The sequence below is a fragment of the Verticillium nonalfalfae genome (assembly GCF_003724135.2).
Source record: "Verticillium nonalfalfae strain VnAa140/NRRL 66861 chromosome Unknown scaffold_31, whole genome shotgun sequence".
NCBI classification, from domain to species: domain Eukaryota; kingdom Fungi; phylum Ascomycota; class Sordariomycetes; order Glomerellales; family Plectosphaerellaceae; genus Verticillium; species Verticillium nonalfalfae.
Window position 1 is genome coordinate 1,637 of NW_021167256.1, and position 21,733 is coordinate 23,369.

The 21,733-nt window shown below is 50.7% G+C and overlaps 5 protein-coding genes across 5 annotated transcripts; 2 read left to right on the forward strand and 3 right to left on the reverse strand.

Moving 5' to 3' along the window:
- Positions 1-402: 402 nt before the first annotated feature.
- D7B24_005195 (uncharacterized protein) lies at positions 403-3,037 on the forward strand (the record flags this gene model as incomplete). Its single annotated transcript, XM_028639354.1, has 2 exons — positions 403-711; positions 824-3,037. The coding sequence occupies 2 exons, from the start codon at positions 403-405 to the stop codon at positions 3,035-3,037; spliced, it is 2,523 nt and encodes an 840-aa protein (XP_028496208.1).
- Positions 3,038-3,225: 188 nt separating this feature from the next.
- Positions 3,226-4,248, reverse strand: D7B24_005196 (uncharacterized protein; the record flags this gene model as incomplete). The annotated part of the gene is made up of 2 exons (XM_028639355.1): positions 3,226-4,025; positions 4,146-4,248. 2 exons carry the CDS (start codon positions 4,246-4,248, stop codon positions 3,226-3,228), a joined length of 903 nt encoding a protein of 300 aa, XP_028496209.1.
- Positions 4,249-5,337: 1,089 nt separating this feature from the next.
- Positions 5,338-8,920, forward strand: D7B24_005197 (uncharacterized protein; the record flags this gene model as incomplete). The annotated part of the gene is made up of 5 exons (XM_028639356.1): positions 5,338-5,361; positions 5,494-7,111; positions 7,163-7,545; positions 7,625-8,758; positions 8,843-8,920. The coding sequence occupies 5 exons, from the start codon at positions 5,338-5,340 to the stop codon at positions 8,918-8,920; spliced, it is 3,237 nt and encodes a 1,078-aa protein (XP_028496210.1).
- Positions 8,921-9,550: 630 nt separating this feature from the next.
- Positions 9,551-10,624, reverse strand: D7B24_005198 (uncharacterized protein; the record flags this gene model as incomplete). Its single annotated transcript, XM_028639357.1, has 2 exons — positions 9,551-10,306; positions 10,355-10,624. The coding sequence occupies 2 exons, from the start codon at positions 10,622-10,624 to the stop codon at positions 9,551-9,553; spliced, it is 1,026 nt and encodes a 341-aa protein (XP_028496211.1).
- Positions 10,625-11,664: 1,040 nt separating this feature from the next.
- D7B24_005199 (uncharacterized protein) lies at positions 11,665-13,514 on the reverse strand (the record flags this gene model as incomplete). The annotated part of the gene is made up of 4 exons (XM_028639358.1): positions 11,665-12,291; positions 12,345-12,818; positions 12,873-13,187; positions 13,239-13,514. 4 exons carry the CDS (start codon positions 13,512-13,514, stop codon positions 11,665-11,667), a joined length of 1,692 nt encoding a protein of 563 aa, XP_028496212.1.
- Positions 13,515-21,733: the final 8,219 nt, after the last annotated feature.

Below are 21,733 nucleotides of genomic sequence, written 5' to 3' on the forward strand. Positions count from 1 at the left end.
TTGTCCGTCGGGATCCTCTCGAATCTGTCATTTTTGTTCTTTCTTTCGTTCTTCTCGCGGCTCGTGTGACAACCTGCCAGCTGTTCTGTTTTTCCCGTCTGTACATCCGGACAGCGCATCTCTTGCCGGGCGAAACCGACCGATACCAAGCAGCGAACTTGGTCTGATGAAGGCGGTGCACACTTTCTCTTCGCGGGCAACCCGATATTCCCGAATGCCACATTGACGACACTTTCCATTGATCAAAGACGTTCTTTAATTTATACAGCTCCTCGCATCACGGACAGAACGTGCGGTCGACCCCGCCCGAATACAAGCACCTACACCCGACGTAGTCACCCCTCTCTCTTTCTCCCACGCTCGCAAGCCACAAACGGAACCGTCCGAGACAATCCGCACGACATGGCATCCAACTCCAGTTGGCCCCGCGTGGCCACTGTTCTGTTCTCCGCCGTTTTCCTCAGCACAATCTTCCTCAACAGCATCTTCTCTGTTGACCCCTACCGCTGCGGCGCCCTCATTGGCGATGGTCAGTGGATCGACCCTGTTGATGCCAACGGCACCCGCCGTCCCTTCAACACCTGGCAGCCAGATGGATGCATGATGCGCAAGTACACGAGCGATGACATCCACCGCTGCATGGAGGGCCGGCACATGGTCTTTTCTGGCGACTCGACCACCCGTCAGGTCTTCTGGGGTATGGCCCGTCTGGTATGTCTAGCTAGTCCTCTCCTGCCGCCGCAAACCTTCCAGCGACTGTCGCTCGAGCTATTTCTCCAGCGGCCATGCGTAAACCCATCTTGCTTTTTTCTGACGTGACCAGCTCGACAGGGAACTGGCGAACAAGACTCGCAGAGAGTCGGCAACACATGCTGCCTATGACATGAAGTTTGGCGGCATCCGGATGCGCCAGATTTGGAACCCCTTCATGGACCTCGACAAGGACGGCGTTGAGCTGAAGAAGGAGCTCGAACTTTTCCGCCACGAGCGCGAGAACCCTGTCCCCGTTTCGGAGCAAAAGGCAGCCGCCTTGACCATGATCGGCTTCGGCAGCTGGTGGGCTCTTCGTTACTTCGAGGAGGAGTCCCTGCAACAGTTCAGCTCGGCCATCGACAACGTGACTGCTATATTGCGCCAGCAGGACTACCCCGAATTCGGCAAACGCCCCATGATCCCCGGTGATGGCATCGGCAACGAGGTCTTCATCGCGCCCATCGCCCCTCCCTACTATGACGATCTTCCCAGCAAGCGCAAGGGCCCCAAGGGTCTTCACGTCGGTGAGGTGGAATCGATGGACGAGTACCTCGACAGCGTCCGCGATGAACGCAGCCTCAACCTGCTCTGGGCGTTCCCCGCCCTCTCCCGCACCGAACCCGCCGCCATGGTCGACCGTCACGAGACGGGCTTCCATGTGATTGACTCGGTCGCCGAGACCAAGGCCACCATTCTGCTCAACGCCCGCTGCAACGCCAAACTCGATGCCATGGATGGCTACCCCCACAACAGGACCTGCTGCACCAACTACGGCGGTCCTTCATTGGTCCAGCTCATGTTCCTGTTCTTCGGCACCTGCTATGTCATTGCATGCGTCGTCTATGAGACCTACGGCATCCTTAAGGCGCGCGTCGGCCGCCGTGCCCCCTTCGACATGGAGACGGGCCTGTTCGTGACGGCTCTGTTAGCCTGCTACCACGCCGACCGCACACAGTTCCTCGCCAAGGCCTCGAAAATGTTCGTGTACGATGAGTTCACCGTCATGACCGCCATTTGTGTCCTCGTTTTCCTCTTCACCATCCGCCGCTCCAGGGCTGCTCCTCAGCCTGACACCATTGCTCCGCAGAAGGCCCTCGAGGTCAACGTTCTCCTTCCTCGGGACCAGACGGAGGAGTGGAAGGGCTGGATGCAGGCCGCCATTCTCGTGTACCACTGGACCGGCGCCTCCAAGGATCTCGGCATTTACATCTTCATCCGTCTGCTCGTAGCCTCGTATCTTTTCCAGACCGGCTACGGTCATACCATCTTCTTCCTGAAGAAGAAGGATTTCGGCTTCAAGCGCATCGCAGCTACCATGTTGCGCCTGAACCTGCTCAGCTGCGCTCTTCCTTACGTCATGGGCACGGACTACATGTTCTACTACTTTGCTCCACTTGTCAGTTTCTGGTTCATGGTGGTTTACAGCACTCTCGCCATCGGCCGCCAGCACAACGACAATCTGGGCGCGCTGCTCGGGAAAATCGTCATCTCTGCCCTCATCACATATCTCGGCATGATGAAATCGCCCGTTCCCGAATGGAGCTTCACTGCACTTCGTCTACTCTGCAACATCAAGTGGAATCTTCACGAGTGGACGTTCCGTGTGGGCCTCGACGCCTTCATCGTGTTCGTCGGCATGCTGACCGCCATTGCACACGTCCGCTACCCGAACGCATGTGCCTGGGCATTAAGCTCGTATGTTGGCGCTGTCGGTGGTCTCGTCGCCATGTATGGCTACTACCACGCTTGTGGGGAATATTTCCCGACCAAAGAAATCTACAACTCTTGGCATCCATACATCTCTTGGATTCCCATCCTCAGTTTCATTGCCGTCCGCAACATGCCCGGACCCGCTCAGTTTTTCACCTCGAGCGCAGCGGCGTGGTTGGGCAGGTGCTCGCTTGAGACCTTTACGCTGCAGTTCCATCTCTTCCTCGCGGCAGATACCAAGGGCGTGCTCCGTCTGGGCATGTTCTCTGGCGACAGCACACTATTCAACGACAGGTGGCGAGACCTCGTCTTCATCGTGCCCATCTTCCTGTGGGTCAGCAGTCGCCTAGCCGAAGCTACCGGAGCGTTGGTGAAGCTGGTGACGGATGGCACTGTCGGCCAGGAGGCGGAGAATGAGTCGGAAAAGCTGTGGAGCGTCAACTCCAAGTTTGACGAGCTCGTCCTGGCCCGGGTGCGGCCTTTGATGCCGGCCATGCACACGTGGGCGAATGACCTGCGGGTGCGCGTGGCGATGATGTTTGGTGTCATGTGGGTGCTTAACCTGCTTAGTTGAGCTGGGTCGGGTTAGGTCAGCAACATGATGGGTTTGCAGGGTGAAATTGATTTGAAGCGTGGAGCGTGGACATGTCTATCTTACATGGCAGTGTTTGTCATCAAGGTGTATTATACAATATAGGCTACATAATGAACTTCTTACCATTTCATTGTCATGATGCGCTATGCAGTCGTATGGCGGGTGGCCTAGGCCGCCTCCGCTGATGTTGTCTTGTGCCCGGCTGACTTCTCCCCGACGCTCAGTCCGTCAACACCAGCCGCCATGCCGGCAAACGGGCACGTTGGTGCACTGCCAGCACTCGCACTCACACTCGCGCTCGACGGCCTTGGCAACCTTGACGGAGATCCCTGCGCATGACCATCGGAGGCGCCCTCGTCCCCCTCGTCATCGCTTCCGTCTAGAATCTTCTTGCCGTTCAGATACCCCTCCCTCTCAATGACAATCTCCTCGTCACCCGGCGGTCGAAACTCGTCACCGTCCCGCACGTGCCACTTGGCCATGAGATCGTTCTGGATCCAGATGACCTTGCCGAGCGCCTTGACGAGGGCCATCTTGCGCGGCAGGGCCAGGCGCGGGTGCGACAGGATGGCCTCGGTCATGACGTCCTGGATGAAGGCGAGGCAGACGCCGAGGTGGACGTACTCGACGTGCAGCGGATGGGCGCGGCCGAGCCCGACGTGCATCATGCCGACCTTGTCGAGGTAGGCCCAGAAGTCGAGGCGCGAGGGGTCGGAGCAGAGCTTGGCGAGGTAGGCGCGGAGAAAGTGCTTCCTGTGCAGGATCTGGGGCGAGTCTTCCGAGAGCCGCTCGGCCGCTGCGGACGCGGCGTCTTCTGCGGGCAGGGGCCCCGAGTAGGAGGTCGACCGCGTCGTGAAGGCGCGCGCTGTGATGTCGTATTGCAGCAGCTTCTTGTAGACTATGTTGACGATGGCTGGGATCAGGGCCTTGATGTATTTTGCGCCCGAGGTCAGGGCTTCGATGTCCTCTGCCGGGGGGGGGCGTGTCAGCTTGTTCTACTTCTACTTCTACTTCCTCTTCTCTTTTCCGCAAGAGGCTGCAGCTCAGAGGTGAGGGGCGTAAAGGGGGGTCAGGATGTGGGACGTACTGCTGCTGAAGTCGAGAAAGGAGTGCAGGTAGCGGATGCGGGCTTCGAGATTCGTGTAGAGGTCTTCGCGGTCGACGTGGACGATCAAACGGGAGGGCGCCATCTTGGCCGGCATCTTGGAGTCTCTTCCTTTGTGTTGAGTGATGGCCTGCTTCTCGATATTGATCTCTTCTGCGTTGCCGGCTTGATCAATCGCGGAATTCGGAGGTGCGTTGTTTCAGCCAGTAGGTAAGGACGCGCTGAGCAATGCTGCTGTTTGCCCGGCAGAGGCGCGCGGGCAGTGTATTTGAGCCATGGCTTCCCGTCAAGCGACGTCACCGAGATGAGAAATATCGAGTGGGCTATTGGGCATCCGTCTGCGGAAAGTGTGAGCTGATGGTGAGCGAAGACCGCATGGCACGAGGTCGTGGTGAGGATGGGCTGATGGTGGGGCGATGAGGCGATGGTGCGCGCCCCTCGGGTGCGTCCGTGAGAATGGTGACATGGGTATCAGGGTTGACGCGCCGTTACGTCGCCAGCAGTAGGAATCTGGTCTTCATTAGGACACTGATCTTGGTCCACGTGAGCAGCATCCCTTCTGTTGTGATTAATGGCCCTATGTAGCTACCTGGTTTCCACACATCATCCAGAGTGTAGCAGGCCCTTTCATAATTGAGCGACTTCCAATACCACCCGAGAAGTAAGAATCGGGGCACTCTGCAAGGATGAGCTAACCAACCTTGCATCTCTGTGACTGAAGAACCAGGTCCCCAAAGTCGTGAGCATGGATGGTGGACTCTTAAGCTGAGGAGAAGAAGCTAAAACGGTTCTTGTCAACGGGCGGCAGGAACTCAGCTATCAAGCGCTTTGAAAGGCCATGACTGGTTGGTATGATGCATGCCATCACGCATCTGTGACTGGCCAGAGTAAGGCCGCAGCCAGAGGCAGAGACAGTGACAGAGTGAATTAGGTAGTCAATGATAATGGACCAGCTAAAACTGCGGTGATCTTGTGTCTACGTTTCTGAATGCATCAGCTGGATCGGACTAGTGGACTCACCGCCTATCGGGATCTGGCTGCATTGCCTGCGCGAGGCGGTAGCCTGGCCGCGGATATCCTCATCGGGCAAGCCTTCCCCTCGCCATGGCGATGTGGCGCATGCTCAAGGCAGATTTCCAGTCGTGTACGCGTGGGATTGGTGGCCTTACCTACGATGTTGTCCCTCTGGAACCGCCGAGTCAACATTGGTCCCAAGTTCCTATGATCTGTATTTAATTAAAAAGCAAGTCCTATGGATGATGAAGCAAGTCGCTTTCTCAAATGCACAGTCAATCTTATGCAGCATAGCCGCGACCATCAACTTCTATAGGTGGTTCCCCAAACCCGGCTGGCCTACAACACGATCAGGATGGCTTCAATCGGGAAGATCAATTTTTCTGGTGCCTCCTTCACGAATGAGAACACGGTAGCTCTAGTGAACCTGAACGTCGACGTTTGCTTCTGGCGCTGTGACCCATCGCCCGAGTTCGTCCCAGTCGGTTCGGCGTTGACCGTCAAGAGAAGGGTGGAAGCAGAGAGCGGATCCATCCACAGAACGGCCTGCAAACTCGGCTTTCTCTTCAATGAGGTGATTCCTGATACGCCAAATCTCATCAAAGCATACGGCAAACGCGTGTCGGAGATTCTCGCGCTCCCCAAAGTCAACCCTCAGGGCACGGATGAAGACGGACCATTCCGACCGTTCATCGGCGCTGACTGCACGTCGATTTGGGCTGCTGCCACATCGGGATCTCCATCCATTGGCGTTTTGCTTCTCGCATGCATGCTGGCCGATGCTTGGGATGCCAAAACCGCCATCTCGATCTGGGTGGAGCTTATCGACGAGCGAAAGGAGCAAATCCAGGCCCAGCAGAAAGACAATAAGATGTTGAGTCTGCAGACGCTGGCGGCGGCAAGGCAGGAATTCGCCCGGGCAGAGCTGGCTTCCTGGGACGCGAGCGTGAGGTCCTGGATCAGAAGGGCTGGTGAGTCGATGGCGTCCAAACGGGTTCAGTTCGCCCTCATATCCAATAATCTCACAATCCCGTACCCCAGGGGCGGGTCGACCTACGGCACGGTCATCTTGACGTGGACGCGCGCGATGGAAGTTCTCGAGAAACTTTTGTGCAACATCCCTCAGCAGGCTTGCGATCGAGCCGTCATCCGGGGCATTTCTGCTTGGCATCTTTACCCGGAAATGATTGTTTTTCAGGAAAAGGCGACCAAGGTGTCTTTTCAAGACGGGCTGTTTCCCAGCTCGGGAGTACTCAGCCTTGGGTTGGAATACAACGGCACGCCCTCCGACAATTATCTCCGATGGTCACTGGCTCTGTCTCACTTGCGCTATTATGGCGCGCCAGTTGCTGTTCGGAGCGACGAGGAGATGCAGAATCGGATAACTATGCCCCAGCTGTGGCTTGTGACAATTGGAGCCATCTTTCGTGAGTGGAACGTACTGTATGGACAGTTCGAGGTAAGTCTGCTTTGGTTCCAGGAACTGGGCAGAACGCTTAGCCGAGGCCTGGTTCAGCTGAGTCGGTTAAGGCCAAGAGACGGAAAGGATGACCGGTTGTCCTGGCTTCTTCGTCTCTGTTCAGCTGTGACTGACATCGGCGAGGGTGAGCAAAACCTCGTCAAGTACGGCTGGAGAAGGGGTGCGAACTTTCTCGGAAAAAGCGGACCTCATGGAAGTGATGAGATTCAATATACGGCAGCAGCGCCATATTTTGGACTCAACAATCCGCATATCATGAGAGCTCTGAGCCATTCTACGGATATTGATTCCGCTATTGACTACCTGCGCCACATCAGCTCCCTTCTTCAGCTCGAAGGTGACGAGGCCATCGTAGCATATTACCATGGGACTCACAGAGAGTATGCGACTACGAGCCCCATTGAAGAACATCTTGTCAAATCCTACCCATCAGTAGAGAACTGTGGATGGGTGGGTAAGCGCCATGTCACATGGCTATTTGACATCAGGCAGTCTGATGACGCAGATGTCGCCTCTCCTCAAAAGCATTATTTACAGGAACGACGCCAGTTCATCGAATCTAGGGGCGAGATTTGCAGAATCATCGTTCAGGAAAATGACACAATCCTGTCGACAGCCAACACCGGATCCAACATTGAGATAAGTCTTGACGCACTGTTCTCTGAACGTGCAGAGTTCCTCGGCTTATACCCGTTGGGATCTTCTGCCTATCATGATTTTGGGCTGTGGGTGCGAGCTGAGAAGCACGCAGCTTGCACCCTGGCTTTGGAGCGCGAGCTGCGCCGTCTTCAACTCAACCAAGTTGAATCACTAGCAGAGAGCATTTCATGGCTCAAGAACAGCGTGTCTGCAGACAAGGTTTACAGGTATCTAGTCACGTCTCTTGTGGTGAGTCTCTAACCCGAGCTCTGAAAGAGCCAGAAGTCCATCTTTCCAAGACTCACCAATGATATTTCGACGTTTGTAGGAGTCGCCGGGGGACATAAGCGCTCGTCTATACGCTCGTCGCCACACCAAAGCTCGCATCAGCAGCCAAAGCTTGAAGCGAAAACAACCTCATTCGACTGGCTCGATCGATGAAAAAATAGCATGGACGCCAACAAACAAACGTGCGATCGACTACGTGTTGCAGTCAGAACACGGTGATCTCGATGCATCTTACGATCCGTCTGGGTGCTTCTCCGTGATCACAGTTGCTTCTCGCGTCTCACCGCTGTGGACTCTTTCTCTGCAAATCCTCGAGGTTGCGAGCCACGTTTATGAAGCTCTTCCCCGAGCTACTGTCTCCCTTCGAATACTGGAACAAGAGTTGCTGAAGGCTCTTTGGCTGCCTCCGCGCATGAAAGCCGCCCGCGACTCCGCGCATGATTCTTACAGGGCTATGCGCCACCCCGCTTCTTACATGGATGAGATGAAGCGCGCCAACATGTTTGCTTGTGTGGCCATGTTCGAGTCTGGCCGCTTCAATATTGAGCCCGGCCAGTTGGCCGAGGTGGTCGCTTTATGCTCGGAGGATTCTATTTTCGTATCAGAGATACTCCTTTCGGATCCCAGCGACGTGTCGCGGCAGCTCGGAATCAGACACCTGGTGGGCAATGTAGGCCATGCGGGCATGGTCTTCATGGTATCCCCGAGAGAACCTCGAATACGGCCGCCAGGTTTTGACGCATCCAAGGTGGCGCACCTTGAATATGATGGCGTGGAGGTCAACACGTTTGAAGGAACGTCTCTACACCTGTCTTTCACCACGTGGAAGATTCCACTAGATTGGGAGTGCACTGGAGAAATCGACCAAGAAATCTTCCTGCTCGAATCGGTTGTTTCTGTCCAGCACCAGGGCGCGTGGGTCGCCGATATTGATGTCCTGGGCATCGAGACCGATCGTCCGGACATCATCTCGTTTCCCTGCGATTGCCCAAGGAATTTCAATGCGTCCTCCCGGAATCAGAGTACCGTATCGATCAAGTCCTGGGATGAATTTCTCGATCCACCACCTTGCATTGGTGTACTGCAGACGAAGCGCAATTGGGTGGCTCGTCTGGCCGCGGTTTCCATCTTGATCCAACAGGGCAATGGACACGCAGCACTGATACTGGATGACGTGCAAGGGAGCGTTTGCTGGGAATGTCTACGTGAGCATTACGCATATCCTGAATCGCATTGGCCTCAGCGGATCATTCTATAGCCCTCGGACGGCCTCCTTGGCGAGCCTCTCACGGCTGAGTTTGAAACTTCCAGCGTTGACATCCGCAACAAGGTTTAATCATACAACGTGCCTAGACTACCTGTTTGACGTTTACGGCGCATGGACTAAAATTATCGTGTCTCTTCAAGGTTAATCATTTGCATTGATCGCGCCGGCTCTTCAGCTCCGGCGGGCTGCAACGATGGCATGAGTGACAGGAGGCACTTACGGAGCTACGGGCTTGGGATACGAGAGGAAGTATATAAGAGCTGCGGAGGGCCCTATCAAATGACCGCGGATATCCCCTCCGGAAGACCTCTTCACTCTTCTCACCCTCACGCTCCGGCAATGAGATATTCCATACTTGCATATAGCCTTCTTAAACGGACGACGGAGTGTGGCGGCGCGGGCGCCTTTTTGCCTATATAGGATTTACAGTGGCGTTGAATGATTCATCATCATCATCAATGAGATATTCTGTTCCGAACAAAGACATGAGATCCGCACTTCATCGTGACAGCAGCACCTCCCTCAACAATTTGATTCCTTCGATGGAGCGTTCAGGGAACATCTCAACAGATGGAACGAAAAGGAGGGAGCAGTACAATGGAGTAAGGTACTATTCTATATACCCTTCACGGCATCTCACCTCTCGCCATGGAGTAAGGCGCATCCTCCATCAAAATCGAGCCCTGGGCCGTCAAAGCCTCACGACTCAAACTCAGCATTCACACACGACCCCCCCTCCACACAAGCCTCATACAAACTCATCCACCCCCTCCCTCCGCAAATCTGCGCCCCGTCTCCCGCGCAAGGAAGCCGACACCCCGCCAGGCTCGCGGCCGTCGTCCCAGGCACCCTCGTCTCCGCCAGCGTGTTCCCGCACCAGCACTCACGACGGTACTCGGACCCGGCAAACCGGAACCCACGGCCCCGGCAGAACGCAACGCAGACCTCGTTCGTCAGCCCATCGTCCGCGTGCAGCGCCCCGCCGAGCGTCCGCCCAAGGCCGTCGCCCGCGGGGCCCTCTTCGGGCGCACACCCGACGAACCGCCAGCCCAGGGCCGTCACGTCCCGGAAGGGAGCCGGCGCCGCCGTGGCGGACGGGACGACCGGGGGACCGGCAGTCGTCGTCGTCGTCGTCGTTGTAATTGTTGTAATTGTTGTCGGCGCGGGCTGCGGGGGCGGCACGTCGCGCGTGAGGGCCAGGACGACGGGGATGCACGGACGGGAGGGGTCGTGGGCCGGGTTCTGCGGCGGCGAGTAGCGGAACTCGTGCCTGTTGCCCGAGGCGAGGCGGACGCAGATGTGACCGCCTGGAGGGGACGTCTGGCGGCCCGTGAAGGCGAGTTCGATCTGCGGGGCGGTCGTGTCGGGGTTGCAGGCGTGGGTGGGCTCGAAGATGGCGCGAGGGTCGCCGCGCTGCGTGGTGAAGAGCTTGGTCGTGTTGTCCCAGGCGGTGTACTGGGTTCATTAGAGCAAGACGTCAACTAGGACAGGTCAGGAACGCACCTCGCCATTGATGACGGCAAAGAGAGGCCCCAATTCGAGAACGCCGGCGTCGAGGGTCAGCGTCGTCGCGGGAACGCCGGCGGGGTTGAGATAGAGATGTTTGTCGCCGCCGCCGGCATCCCAAAGATAGAGGTAGCGGTTGTGGATTTCGGGAAACGCCGGGTTCTGAACCTGGATACCAAAGGGCTCGGTGATGGTTGAGGCGAGGGGCGTGGTTGGCAGTGTGCACTGCGCAGCCACCGCAGCGGCGAAGAGGAGGAGGGACAGCATTGGAGGCGTGGAAGCAGGTGACAATGTTCACCGATGGCCTTGTTGCGGAGGCGTTGGGAACCGGACGAAGAATACTTTGAGAGCTTTATGTAACAGTCTTGAGACCCGCTGAGAGGGACATCTCCAGCTCTTATATCCCCGTTTCGTCCCGCCGACATGCCTATGGTGCCGGATCTGCGGCCCTCCCATGGAAAACACTTCAGCCCGCACTTGTTCTGCATGGATTCGGCAGGCGTCAGCAAACTACTGCACAAACATCCTGATTCCAATCTTCTCACCTCCCGTAATCATCCTCAACCGCAGTGCTACCCCTCATCCTAAGCAGTGAGAATATTGGAATACGAGGAAAGGTATTCTACCCGTCCTGCGCCAGGAGGCCGTGATTAATATGGCCTGACGCATCTCAGCCTCGGCGGGGTGTGGCCCGCCAGGGGAGCGGCCCAATGGCGGCGGCATGCCGCGTCTTGGCGCAGGAGGGGGTGCAGAAAGCTGGCGGGGTTGACGCCGTGCCGTCCTGCAGCAGGATGAGCTGTGGTGCTGGGAGGGCGGTCTGAGGTTGCATTCTTACGAGAACCCTGCATGGCGTAGGCTCGCGGGGTTTGTCGGTGATTCTGAGGAGTTGCCTGACAGGAAAGCATCTGAAAATGAGCTCACCAAGTCCTCGTTTGGTGGTGGATATGAGGACAAATTTTGTTCGACTTCAATGCTTTCTAACGCCCAACGTGGATGGAAACTTCATCAGGACAACTGCATACAATTGCATTACTGGACATCCTTGACATATCGTATTCATTATTCATTACACTATTGACAGTATGGATTAGCCATAAACATGCCCTGACAATCCAAGGTGTTGTAGCATGGGTGATATCCAACGTTCATTTTCATGTTTCCCATGATACATTTCAAAGAGCCTCGCACTCGGCGGTTGGAAGATACACGATGGACGAAACACTGGCAGTATCGCCAGGTCCGCTAATCACCTTAGGATACTCATCCCCGGATACCGAAGCGGACATCTCAGTCGCCATTTCGACCGTCTAAGCCGTTGTGGGGGCCGCGGTAGGCAGGCACGAGCACGCCGAGCTGACACGCGAGATGACATTGGTAGGGCACGCCTTCTGGGCGTATTCGGGGACAGCGGTGACCTGGGCGTTCCAGCCATCGAGGAAGCCGGCGCAGAACTCCTGGCTCTCTTCGAGACGGCCCTTGACCGAGCTGGAGCGGAGGGCACGAAGACAGTTGTCGGCGTTGCAGCTCTTGGGCTTGCACCTCTCGCGCTTGGTCAGCTTGGCGAGGAAGGCGCCGCGCTCGATCGTGTTGATGAAGATATAGCCCGAGTCGAATTGCGCGTAAGAGGCCCAGGTACCCGAATATTGAACGATACCACCACCGGGCTCGTTGTCATCCTCAGGGTAGATGTCGAGGAAAGCAACTTCGCAGACCGAGTCACCAGTGGGGTCCTCAGGCACGGAGCTGACATCGTAGACGCGGACACCAGCACCATAGTTGGACTGGAAGTTCAGGCCGTCGCGGATGTACTGGTTGTGGTCGATGCCGCGGACCGCAGCCTTGTACAGGCCGGTCTGCTTGGGGTGTTCGAGATCGCGGATGTCGAAGATGTAAGTGACAGGGTAGCCGTCAGCAGCGGGGCCAGCACTCTCTTCCTGTAAATGGGTCAGCACGGAGTCTTGAGAAAGAAGAGTGAAGATGAAAGTACCTCGTCAATCTCGTCGTCAAGGAACAGGTACTCCTGGTTGTTCACATCCAGAACCCAACCCTGGTGGGTGTAGGTCGCGCCCTCGTACGAGGTGATGGAGATGATCTTGGAGTTTGCCTTGTCGGTGACGTCGTAGATGGTGAGGGTGTCCTCGTTGTAGCCGTAGCAGATGTCGCGGCCCTCGTACTTCTTGTGGGGACCACGGTAGATGAGGCAGTGGGCGTCGTGGACGTAGCCGTCCTCGCCGTTGCAACCAAGCCTTGTGGGCTTGAATGGGTCGGTCAGGTCGAAGAAGATGAGACCGGCCTTGCAGGTGCCGTTGCGGGGCGCGGCGCCCACAGCGACACCGTAGTTCGCCTCTTCGTTGATCACGACGTTGTGGCTGCGGCCCACGGGGAGGTCGGCGAAGTGACCTGTGAGATCTTTCTCGTTGGAGAAGCGCACGGGGGCGTCGGCGGCCTTGATGGTGAGGAGCTGTGTCTGTCAGTACGATACTGCTCTAGAGGGTGTATCGGGCTAGAAGCCTACCTTCCGCATGTCGAAGATCTGGATGCCGTGACCCTCAAGCTCGGATCCGATGAGCATGTAGTTCTTGTACGAGCGAATCTCCTTCCACAGAGAGCGGGGGCCGGTGGGGGCATATGACGGCAGGAAGCCGAGGTGAAGGAGACGACCCTCGGGGAGAACCTCGAGGAAGGCGGCGCCATCGTACATGCCGCTCGTGACGAATTCACGGCCAGACTCGGGGTCGGTCCAACCCCAGGCGGAGGAGCCGGTGCGGAAGGAAGCGTCCGAGTTGGGCGATCCAAGCTCGCTGTGGTTGATGAAGTCGTACAGGTCGATCTGCCATTGTCAGCACGTGTGAACAGATAGAAGAAAAGAGCAGAGACTCACGTTCTTGCACTTGAACTTGTGCAGAGGGTCACCCTTGATGGCCTCGGCGTAGCCATTGACACACTTGGTGTAGTTGAGGCGGGGCCACTTGGAAGACTGCAGCAGACCGGCCTCAAACTCGGCGGTCCAGTGGGCCATCTTCTTGGCCATCATCTGCTCGTGGATGACGCCTGAGTCGTAGAGCTCGGCGGCCAGCTCCTCGTTCTTGGGCAGCTCCTTGGCCATGACGGCCGAGCTGGCGGCCAGAGCCGCGCTGGCGAGGGTGTTGAAGCGCATAGCTTGTAGTAGATGACCAGAGGAGGGAGCGGGAGGTGTCGGGGGACGGGAAAGGGCAGGGAAAGGGAATCCGATGGCCTGGGAGCGGGCAATGGCTTGAGGCTAGAGGAGGAGAGCAAGAGAGGCTGTCCATAGCTGAGGGGGGGCTGCGAAGGGTGTATTTATGTTTTGTTCAGGCAAGTGATGCCCCTGCTACTCTTGTCGCAATTGCCCCCGAATGGCCCTTCCCGAACCAACCTACCCCAGCTAGATAGCTCGAGAGGTAGCAACGATGACCATGGCAGACACCTGTGTGACCAGCAACCAGGGAGGGGCAAGCGCCAGCTGGGAGCAGCATGCTCGCGAACCGGCAGGCGCCACTCACATGAAGGATTTCCGTAGTATCCAGTTCCACCTGCCTTCGATGGAACCCAATGCCACCAGACTGCATCGGAAGGGGTCTGGATCGCTCGCCGTGTTCGCGTTGACTTGTGGTGCTCAGAACGATGCCCCGACCGAGATGCTGGGCGCAAGTCTCGCCCCGTCGTGTTCACTATTGCGTGATAGCCACCACTAAGCAACGGCCCCATGTGTAACGCGGTTTACCCACCAAGCCGTTGTGCGGGTGGCTGCCGTAACGGGAAGGACAGTAATGGCTTGGCATGACGATGACTGGTGCCCCCTGCTTAGGCCCATCAGGGTCATTTGCAGCCCATTGAATCTCTGTCCGCCAACCAGCGATACGATATAGGCCTGACGGCTGATTACGACCCCAGCCGGGCCTTACAGCTTGCCCGATCGACAGAGCGCCATCATTGCGGAGAGGGGGGAGCTAGAATCAATGTGGAAGCTCGAGAAGAACGAGCCGGGGCCCATTTGTGAGGGGCAAAATCCAGTGCCGTGTTGCCGAGACGTTTTTCTTCTTCTTCAGACGAACTGGCGCGATGCTGATTCTCACGAATGTCGGTCTCGCCATCGACGATTGGATAGCTGGTCTGAGGTCTTCGTCGGACGGGCCGGACAAAGACTGCAGTGTAGCGACTACAGTGTAGCGACTGCAGTGAAAGCAAGGTAGACGCCAGCGCGGAGATCCCAAACCTTGATGGAAAGCTCGTGGCGGAACCCGAGCAGCAAAACAGGCGCAAGGACCAACGGCTCTGTTGGTGGCGTCCTCTCAGGCGAGTCAGACGACGCGTTAAGGTTTGGCTGCCCCGAAATTGAGAGCCACACTGGTCGCGCTAGCTGTGACTGTATTCTTGAGCTTATTGTTACCTTCCTCTTGTTCCATGAGTTCGTCCTCTGACAAGCGCGACGCGAAATTCCTCTGCTCAACGAAGAATCTTGATCCGTTGAAGGAGCCATTTGATGCCAAGACGACTAAATACCGTGGATGCGGCTCCCGATCGCCCGTCAAGCTTGCTTGCCGTCTTGGCTACATCCTTTGGGTCCTTGGCAACTCCCTTGTTCTACTGTCCAGGCACTGCTCCACTCCTGGCACAGGACTGTGTATCTGCTACATAGCGGGGTCTTGTTCGATGCCTCGTGTCATTGGAATCTCATGACCGTCGAGCTGAAACGCCGCGTCGGGGACATAACAGTGGACAACAAGATGCGTCTAACTTCCGTTGAGGTTGTCAAATGCAAAGATGGAGAGTCTCAGGATCACAAGCCACCAAGCCAAGAATTGGACTCCAATGCGTGAGCCAATACGTGAGCGGGCGTGCCTTGCAGAAGATTCAAGATCGCACTCTTCTTGGCAGTCCTAGTTGCAGAGAGGTTGAGAAGGTATTTGTGTGCATGATTGGGGCTAAAATTTGGGACTGGAAACTGGAACATGCTCTTTCCGCACCGACGTACTCGCTCTAGGCAGCCCCTACCACACAGCAATGCCATGGACACAGAACGGTGATTTTGCCAACAGCCAATGAAGGCGACGCGATGCCCCTGGTACGAATCATGATGTTTTCAAAGGCTGTTCCTATTATTTAAGACAATGTCGCTGGAATACCACCATCCTTGACATAGGATTTCTATTCAACATCGCAAGAAACGCCTACTCATGACTCAGGAAATAGCCCCGAGCCTATGGCTGAACGAGACCGACAGCACCTGGAGGCCAAGAGGGCTCGTGATGAACGGATCATTATATGATTGATACCCAGGTATTTTGCTTGACCGCCGATACTAACCGTTGTCACGTGCCGAGCTGCCAGTTTGGATCTCCAACAACACCAGCCGACGGGTCGAGTTTTCCCCCCAGACTACGTACGTCCTTCACGTCATGCTCATCAGCGCAACAAGGATGATCCCGCAGGAGCAATATCAACGGTCACTGAAACAACATCTTGATCGAAGAAGACTTGATTCCGGATCGCAACAAACTCAATAGCGACAGACCGATTTCTAAAGTCAGCCATGAATGCCACTCTCGAGGAGCTAGGATGACCCTAGCGAAGAACCCACCTCTTCCTCTCGGCCACACCAACAATCAGTCTCACACATGGATGGTCCATCGACCGATCATAGCCCGCCGGGCCCGGGTCAGTGTTGGTCTCGTACCATATACATTTCACCCGGATAAGTGCTTTTTCAAGTACATCAGGGCATGACGCGAGAGACTATTGGAAGGACTGGTCGCAGATCAAACTTGACGGGAAGAAAGAGTGGGCGTACTGGGGGAAGAAGACGGTGTACACCAGCGATATTCACATGATTTAGGCATTGATCCAACCAATTCCTGCCTTCTCCTTTCATTCATTCCCATTCGGAGTACCTAGGTTTACTTTGGCGCTGCGAAAATAACCATTCAAGTCTCCCATGCCAAGGGATGTCCATCCAGGATAAAGAGCCCGAATTAGGTTTGCCCAGCTGTTGTAAGCCCAGTTCTGCAACATACAGTAATCGGCTCTTGGTCCTGTTCAGACCTACACTCAGTATCATTGAACGGTACACGGAAACGGTGCCAAGTGCCCAGTCCAAGTGATACTGCCCCACATAGATTCTACGACGACTGCCATAGCGCTGCAACATGCCGATGATAGGTCGATGAGGGGTTGATTGGTCGATACAGACTGTGACTTCTACAACATCCTCTGATCAGTCTATGGCTATAATGATTCAACCACAAATTCCAGCACAGAGTCCCGATAGCTGCTTGGAGAGCGAATGCGAGTAATTTGGAATGTCACTTTCTTTGAGCTTATACGTGAAAACTCACTTATGCTTTAACTAGCGCTGCCGCCTAACTAAATATACTTAAATTAAATAGTTAAATAGTAAAATAAATAGCCCCTATAGATCCTACTAAATAGCTAAATATAGGCCTATATTATAGTTTAGATTTACTAAATAGCTAAATATCTATATAAGGTCGGAATATATATATATTCCGACCTTAGTACCCTTAAAAAAAATATTAAGTTCTTAATCGTAAATAGAAGTTTACGATTAGAAATATAAACGCTTAGAACGGGATTCGAACCTATTATCTCTAGATATATATCTAGAGATCCTATTAATTAAGCTATAAATACCTCTTTTAGAAATAGTTCTATTAACTTAGTATTATAAAGTCTAAGACTAGCTTCCTTAAGAATACGAGACTTTTTAAATCGGAATTCGTATATATATAAATATAGGTATAAGTATAAATACTTCTATTAACGTTACTCGACTCTTACTTAATTAACTTACTTATATTACTATTAAAAGAGCTTTTATAGCCCTTAAATTATTATTAACGCTTCTATTATCGTTAATATATCCTTTACTTTATTTAAAGTACGTCCGACCTCCTTAATCCTCGCTTAGTTCGCTAAATTAACCTCCCTCCCTCTAAGCGACTCTAAGCTCCTAATTATAATATAGCGTAAACGTTACTTTACTCTTAACTCCTTAATATCTAAGAAAGGCTTAAGAGGGTATATAAGCTAGATTAAAGATTATAGTACTTTTATAATAGAGTTTATAAGATCTACGAATATATTAAGAGAGAGCTTCTAAATATATTATTATTACGATAAGAGGCGAGAAGAATTAACGTTATTTAGAGCTTCTATAATAACCTCTATAACTAACTATTTAAGGAAGAAGTATAAAATATTCGAAAAATCCTCTAAAGAGTATAGCTCTCTAAGTTTATTAGATATACCTTTAATAAGACTTTTTTATATTCGCCCCCTCGTTATCTTAAAGAATTAAACGAATACCTTTAAAGAGCTTATTTTTAGCTTTATTATTATAATAAATTAAGCTTTTAACGTCTTTAGTAATCCTTTCTTATAATAGTTAATATAAAACTTAAATCTTAATATCTTTAAAAGCTTTCTTTAAAATTAAATAAATATAAAAATAAAGTTTAATATATTATTTATATAAAAGAAGAAATAAATATAAATAAAACTATAATATTCGATCTTAAATATATATATTATATATAATTATTAGATTTCCTTAAATCGTTTTATTATCTTTATAATATTTATTTATTTTATTAATTAAGCTAAAAAGTAATAATAATACCTCCTCTCCTTTAAAGAGTAGATAAATATTTATATAAATAGGAATATAGTAAATATCCTTCTTAAGATTATTTAGGACTAAGATTTTATTAATTATTTAAATATTTTAATATTTAATAATACTATAATAAACGATATTTATAATTAAAAGCTCTTTTAATCTCTTAATCCTTTATTAAGCTTTAAAGATACTATTAAATAGTAAATATATTATTTTAGTTATATCTTTAACTTAATTAATTATATATTCTTTTATAAAGAGGATAATAAAGTATTTAAATAAGAATCCTAATCCCTTAAAGAAGTAAAAGATCTTAATAATATCTTATAATATTAATAGAAAAAAAGCTTTATTAGAAAGCTTTATAATATTATTAAATAGATTAGATTTTCGCTTTAATATAGCGAATACTTTAAACGTTTTATAATAAAGGAGGATCTTAGTAAAAAAGAGATTCTCCTCTATTAATAATTTTCTAAAGAATTCTAATTTATCTTTAATAATAAGATATAATAGAATTTAATATATTTTATAATTAAATATACTTTTTAGAAGAAGAGTAATATTTAATATTTCCTCGCTAAGAATTAGCTTAAAGCTAATCTTTATAAATAAATTCCTTTAATTAATTATCTTTTATTAAAAGACTAATATCTTTTAATAAAGATTTAAATTATATTCGAACTTCTCTATTAATAAACGATATAAATATAAAGATAAATTAAATAAAGGAGTTATAAAGTTTTATAAGAGATTTTTATTAAAATAGAATTTATCCTCGAAAGGATAAAAAATTAAAAGGCTTTCTTTAATAATTTAAATTAAAATAATTAATAATAGATAAATTATTTATACTAGGTCCCGCTTAAATATAATTATCGACTTTAGAATTAATATTTTAAATTACTTCTATTTAATTAAGCCCTCTTTAACTATATTTATCCTAAATATATAGAAGTTCTTTAATATTTCGAGGCTTTATTAGAAGATTTACGCTAATACTTCCGCCTCTTAATTATTAATATTTAATAGAAGCTTAACGAATATTATATAAAGCTTAGCGAATCTTTATTATATATAATTATTATAATTCTATACCTTAAGCTTAGAATTTAATAGCTTAAAGTATAATAAGTAAACTCTAAGTAATTAATATAGGTTTATAAAGTAAAAGAAGGTATATATTAATAATAAGATTATTAATATCGTTAATCCCCTTTATCTAATACTCCGTCTCTTAGCTAAGAGCTAAGAGACTTCGAAATCTTATACTCTCTATAAACTATAATATTAATTATAAGCTTTAACGATTAAATATATAATAGGTATTAAAGAATACTAATAGCCGATTTAGAACTTAATATCTATCTTCGCTTTAATCTCTTAAAAGCTTTAGATATTAAGGATCTTATTCTATAATAGATTAATTAATAGGAGACTTATTTTATAATTAATAAATTCGCCCTCGATATCTTTATAATATTAATAATATTAATAGACTATAAGAGGGTATTTAGCCTCTCGAAGCTAACTTTAACTTTATAAAGGATAAAGATAGCCTTAGAGACCTTTAAAAAGCTATAGTATATTAATAACTAGCTTCGTCGGGGTACTATTATATTAAGCGAATAGTATTTCAGCTTATAGAGCGGCTAAGGGGCTTAATATTACGGAACCTAGCTAATACGTAGGGCTAGACTATCGCGAGAGCTTTATTTCGATTAAAGGGCTTAATACTACGGAACTTAGCTAATATATAGGGCTAGACTATCGCGAGAGCTTTATTTCGACGTTAAATCGAATTAAATACTTATAAATACGACTAAATAGTTAAATCTACTAGTTTTAGTAGTTTAAATAGTTAAATATACCCCCTATATTTAACTTATTTAGTCGGGTAGCAGCGCCATCGTCGATATTCTGGCTAGCAGGCGTATGGCGAGCGTCTGCACCGGCCCTATATCTCACGGCATCAAATGCGCCTACTTACTCGCGTGAGGTATTGCTTTTTAATTAGTCTCTCTCGAGGACGGGAAGAGCTGCCAACAGGAGCACGGAGTCTGGACGTCGATGTCCGGATATAGTGACCTGGTGACCTGTCAATTGGAGATAGAGAACGGCATCCTCGCCTATCATGCCGGTGCCGCCGATCACTAGAACACTCATGTTTGTGGTGTTTTGCGTTTGACCAGGGAAAGGCTATATGTCATTGGGAATGGCACAACTTGATAAGTGAGGACCAGCGGCACTTCGTACTCATACTCGAACTCGCAGCATTCACAAGCCTGCCTATCCCGACAAACTTTGCTTTTGAAAACATCCCTAAGTAACCATTCTACCAGGGTTTCGAGCTTTTGACGCTATACGAGACAATGTGATTGTTAACGTACCTAGATACCTGGTTAAATCTTAACCAGCGCCATGACGTGGTAGTGAATGAGCCCTGTATCCAGAGCGCCCTTAGGTACCCCACCCCCTAAAACTTGTCTTCACCTCGTCGGTACCCTCACCAATCAACACGGATAGCTAAAAGCCAACTTGCCCTTGATTATTCTCCTTTGGGGCATTTCAACATTGTGTCATGCCGAACCGTACTTCTCGCATCTTCTCCAGTGATCTTACCGCAGCAAAAAAAATAAAAAATAGTAAACATTACGGCCTTCTACCAAGGTCAGATCGTCTATCATCAACTGTATCCTACCTACCATGCCTACTATCTGTGCAGTGCTCAGACGGATGATGCATGTTGCTCGACTGCTGACTGCTTCCTCTCCTTCCAAGCTTTTAATAGCCAAACTACACCTTTCTGAAAGAAAGCAGCAACAAATAGACATTGAGCAGTTATTGGAATATCTTTCAGGCCACCCGCCAATCCGTCGTTGGCGAAGTTGATACACATGTGCATGACTGTCATGGTGAGTATGGCATTCTGCAGATTTGGGCCGAGCTTGTCAAAGTGGGCGCGCTGCAACGCGACAGCAAAGATGACAGTGAATATGGCGAGTCCTACGAGAAAATACGGCGTGGTCGGGAAGAGAAATGGGCCATAGAAGCCGCGGAGGATGGCAGTCATCTTGCCGTTCTCTTGACGCGATGTACAGTGGTTAGTAATGGATCGCAACTCGCTGGATGCAATCGGAGGAGCTCTGTCACTGACCTTCATCATCTCTTTCCTTGTAGGAACCGATCGGGGGATACGCCAGGAATAGGAGAACTACAACCATCAGGTTTGTCAACCCTGTGCGTAGATCTCTCCAGTTTGCCAGTCTTGTCCCATGGCTCCCCCGATCCCCTCGATTGGGCGCTGAAGGAGTCCCAGGAGTGAACGAAACGTGCTGGATCAGCGACTCTCGTTCATCCGGGTGGATGGGAGATGCTGTCGTCGCGTGCATTTGTAAAGCCTTGACCGGTGATATGGTTGATGTTTGTTGGATCCCATTCACCCAGCCTGCAGCGGTCGGTGGTGGGGTAAGGTGTGTTGGAGCTGGTATTGTGACAGTGCGGCTCTCATCATGGGCCAGCTGAGATAAAACTGTGCCTCACTCGTCACTTTCCGTGGTAATGCCGGGGTGCCAACGCCTTCAGCTGGGTTAACCCCCCGGAATAGCCAAGCTCAAAACGCCCTCGACAACCGTGATTGACATTTTGTAGGCTGTCTTGAACCACCAGACACCTCGATCTTGAAATTCTTCAAACCAATCTCTTAAAACGCACACGCT